The sequence below is a fragment of the Gastrolobium bilobum genome, unplaced genomic scaffold (assembly GCF_033153095.1).
Source record: "Gastrolobium bilobum isolate Gb01-03AN ecotype WA unplaced genomic scaffold, APGP_CSIRO_Gbil_v1 utg2836, whole genome shotgun sequence".
Taxonomy (NCBI): Eukaryota; Viridiplantae; Streptophyta; class Magnoliopsida; order Fabales; family Fabaceae; genus Gastrolobium; species Gastrolobium bilobum.
Window position 1 is genome coordinate 223,084 of NW_026897502.1, and position 2,300 is coordinate 225,383.

The 2,300-nt window shown below is 31.6% G+C and overlaps 1 protein-coding gene across 1 annotated transcript; it reads left to right on the forward strand.

Annotated features, from left to right (window-relative positions):
- Window positions 1-481: 481 nt before the first annotated feature.
- On the forward strand, window positions 482-1,186 carry LOC133307456 (transcription repressor OFP13). The gene has a single exon (XM_061507964.1). The coding sequence runs from the start codon at window positions 482-484 to the stop codon at window positions 1,184-1,186; it is 705 nt and encodes a 234-aa protein (XP_061363948.1).
- The last annotated feature ends 1,114 nt before the right edge of the window (window positions 1,187-2,300 follow it).

Below are 2,300 nucleotides of genomic sequence, written 5' to 3' on the forward strand. Positions count from 1 at the left end.
AAGCACATACAGTTACCTGGTCCAATATTGGACATTTGGACTATTTTATTGTTGTTCTTAAAAAGATAAAATAAAAATGTCCCCCCATTCCCGGGGACAAAGATATATGATAGTAATAAATGTAATATCGGTTGTGTTTTGAAAAAGTATCTGTCATTACATTAGAGAAGATATGAGGCTGACACTGCTGAAAAAGTGCTGTTACATTTAGTTGTTGATGGAGGCATTGAATAACATTAATTTTACAAACCTACAAATTAAATTCACACATGAAAGCACCTACCAGACCCCATTTCTTTGCCATATTCTTTTGCTTCCTTTGGGAGCCACTGCTTTAAATACGACCATAGCAACTAAATTTATTACAGGCACCAACCAAAACGAAAACAAAGGCTCACAAATCCCATTGAAACCATCCTTAGGATTCAACTCACTCACTCCTCAACAAGAAAAGAAGAGTGAGGATATCTGAGATCCAATAATGGGAAAGAAAGCGTTGAAGCTTCCTTCTCTTTTCAAAACCAAGGAAGCACCAACAAGAAAGCATCCATGGCAGTTTTTGCCATCTTGTGGCCACCCAAAGACCCTTTCTTTCCGAGCTGGAGATGACATATTCAAGACAGTTAACTCTGTATTTTTTGACCCGACAGAGAGCACCATTGAAACTCCAAAGTCTTGTTTCACAGCCTCATCTGAATCTGCAAGCTTTTCAACAGAGTCAGAGGACTATTGTTACTATGATGGAGAGTCTTTGGAGATATTGGTTCGTGGGGTGAGGTCAGAGAGGCTGTTTTTCGAACCAGGTGACACGAGCTCCATCTTGGAGAAGGCTAAGGCAAGTGGTTTTCCATTCAAAGAAAGTGTGGTACTAGCTATGGAGTCAGAAGATCCTTATGAAGATTTTAGGAAATCAATGGAGGAGATGGTTGAGTCTCATGGAGTTAAGGATTGGGAGGGTTTGGAGGAATTGTTAAGTTGGTATTTAAGGGTAAATGGTAAGAATAATCATGGGTTTATAGTGGGTGCTTTTGTGGATTTATTGACTAGTATAGCTGCTTCTAACTCTTGTTCTGATTCAACCATATATTCTTCTGCTGTTTCTTCTTTTGCTTCTTCTCCATTGTGTTTATCTGAGGGCCAGAATGAGATCATTGAATGTCAACATGAAGATACTGTAACTTCTTAGTATTAGCAGTGATTTCAACCTATTTGTGTACATTTGTAGTTTAAAAAAAAATTAGTGAGAATTAAATTAACTCCTGATCATTCTTTTCTTCCCTCAATCTTCTTGCTATATATGATTGTTTTAATTGTGTATGTATAATATATGTACAGACCTGAAATGCGGATCCTTATTTATTTTTTCATGTAAAAGTTATCAAGTGATGAGAGTGCCATCTTTCATGTATATATGATGTATCATATGTTAGCCCGGTTTTTATTTTTTATTTTTTACATATATATTATTAATCGGTTCATTGACTAGTCTCGTTCGAGTTAAGTATAACCACATAGACGACAAACCAAATTTTAATATAGCTATATTTTCAGGACTTGAATTTGAAACTATTGATTAAGGTGAGATAACTAGCTTAGCTAGGTTTTTGGAACTTGACAACTTAGTTATTTATTTTTTAACTAAATGCTAAAATATATTCATTTTGTAACTTATTTATGAAATATTGTTGAATCTGAAACTCCAAACTCGTCCATCTCTTATTTATATATTTATGTGGTTAGATTAAAATAGTTATTATTGACTTATCATGTAATTCTAATTCAAGTGGATTACCTCAATTCACTACAGCCAATTTATTATACAACATAAATTACAAGACAAAATTAATATTTTATAAATAAGTATTAAGATTAATATATTTTGATAATTAAGTAAATGATAACATTATTGAAAAAATAAATAAATCACAAATTCTCACCATTTTTACGACGAGGAAAAAATTGTTAAGAATCATAATGTTATCGGCTTGTAATTTTTAGAATTCAAAACATTCATTTTATTGATTAAATTTTAATATCAAACATATTTACTCTTCTTGAACAGTGAAATAAATTCCTTAATTGCGAAATCACAATAAGATTTTGCCTTGATTGATAATAAAATATTTTGCATAAGAACAATCAATTTTCATAAGATATAATGAACGGATTTAACAAATGAATATACTTTCGGTTTTTTTCTTTTGAAAAAAAAAGGAGTAGTTCATTAAAAATAAAATTTAGCATGTGATTTTTTTCAATAAAAATATTGAAATTTGAGCCTATAGTCCATATAAATTATT

What these genes read in the sequence shown, in the direction of transcription:
- LOC133307456 (XM_061507964.1), top strand. Translation starts at nt 482, where the DNA reads ATGGGAAAGAAAGCGTTGAAGCTTCCTTCTCTTTTCAAAACCAAGGAA.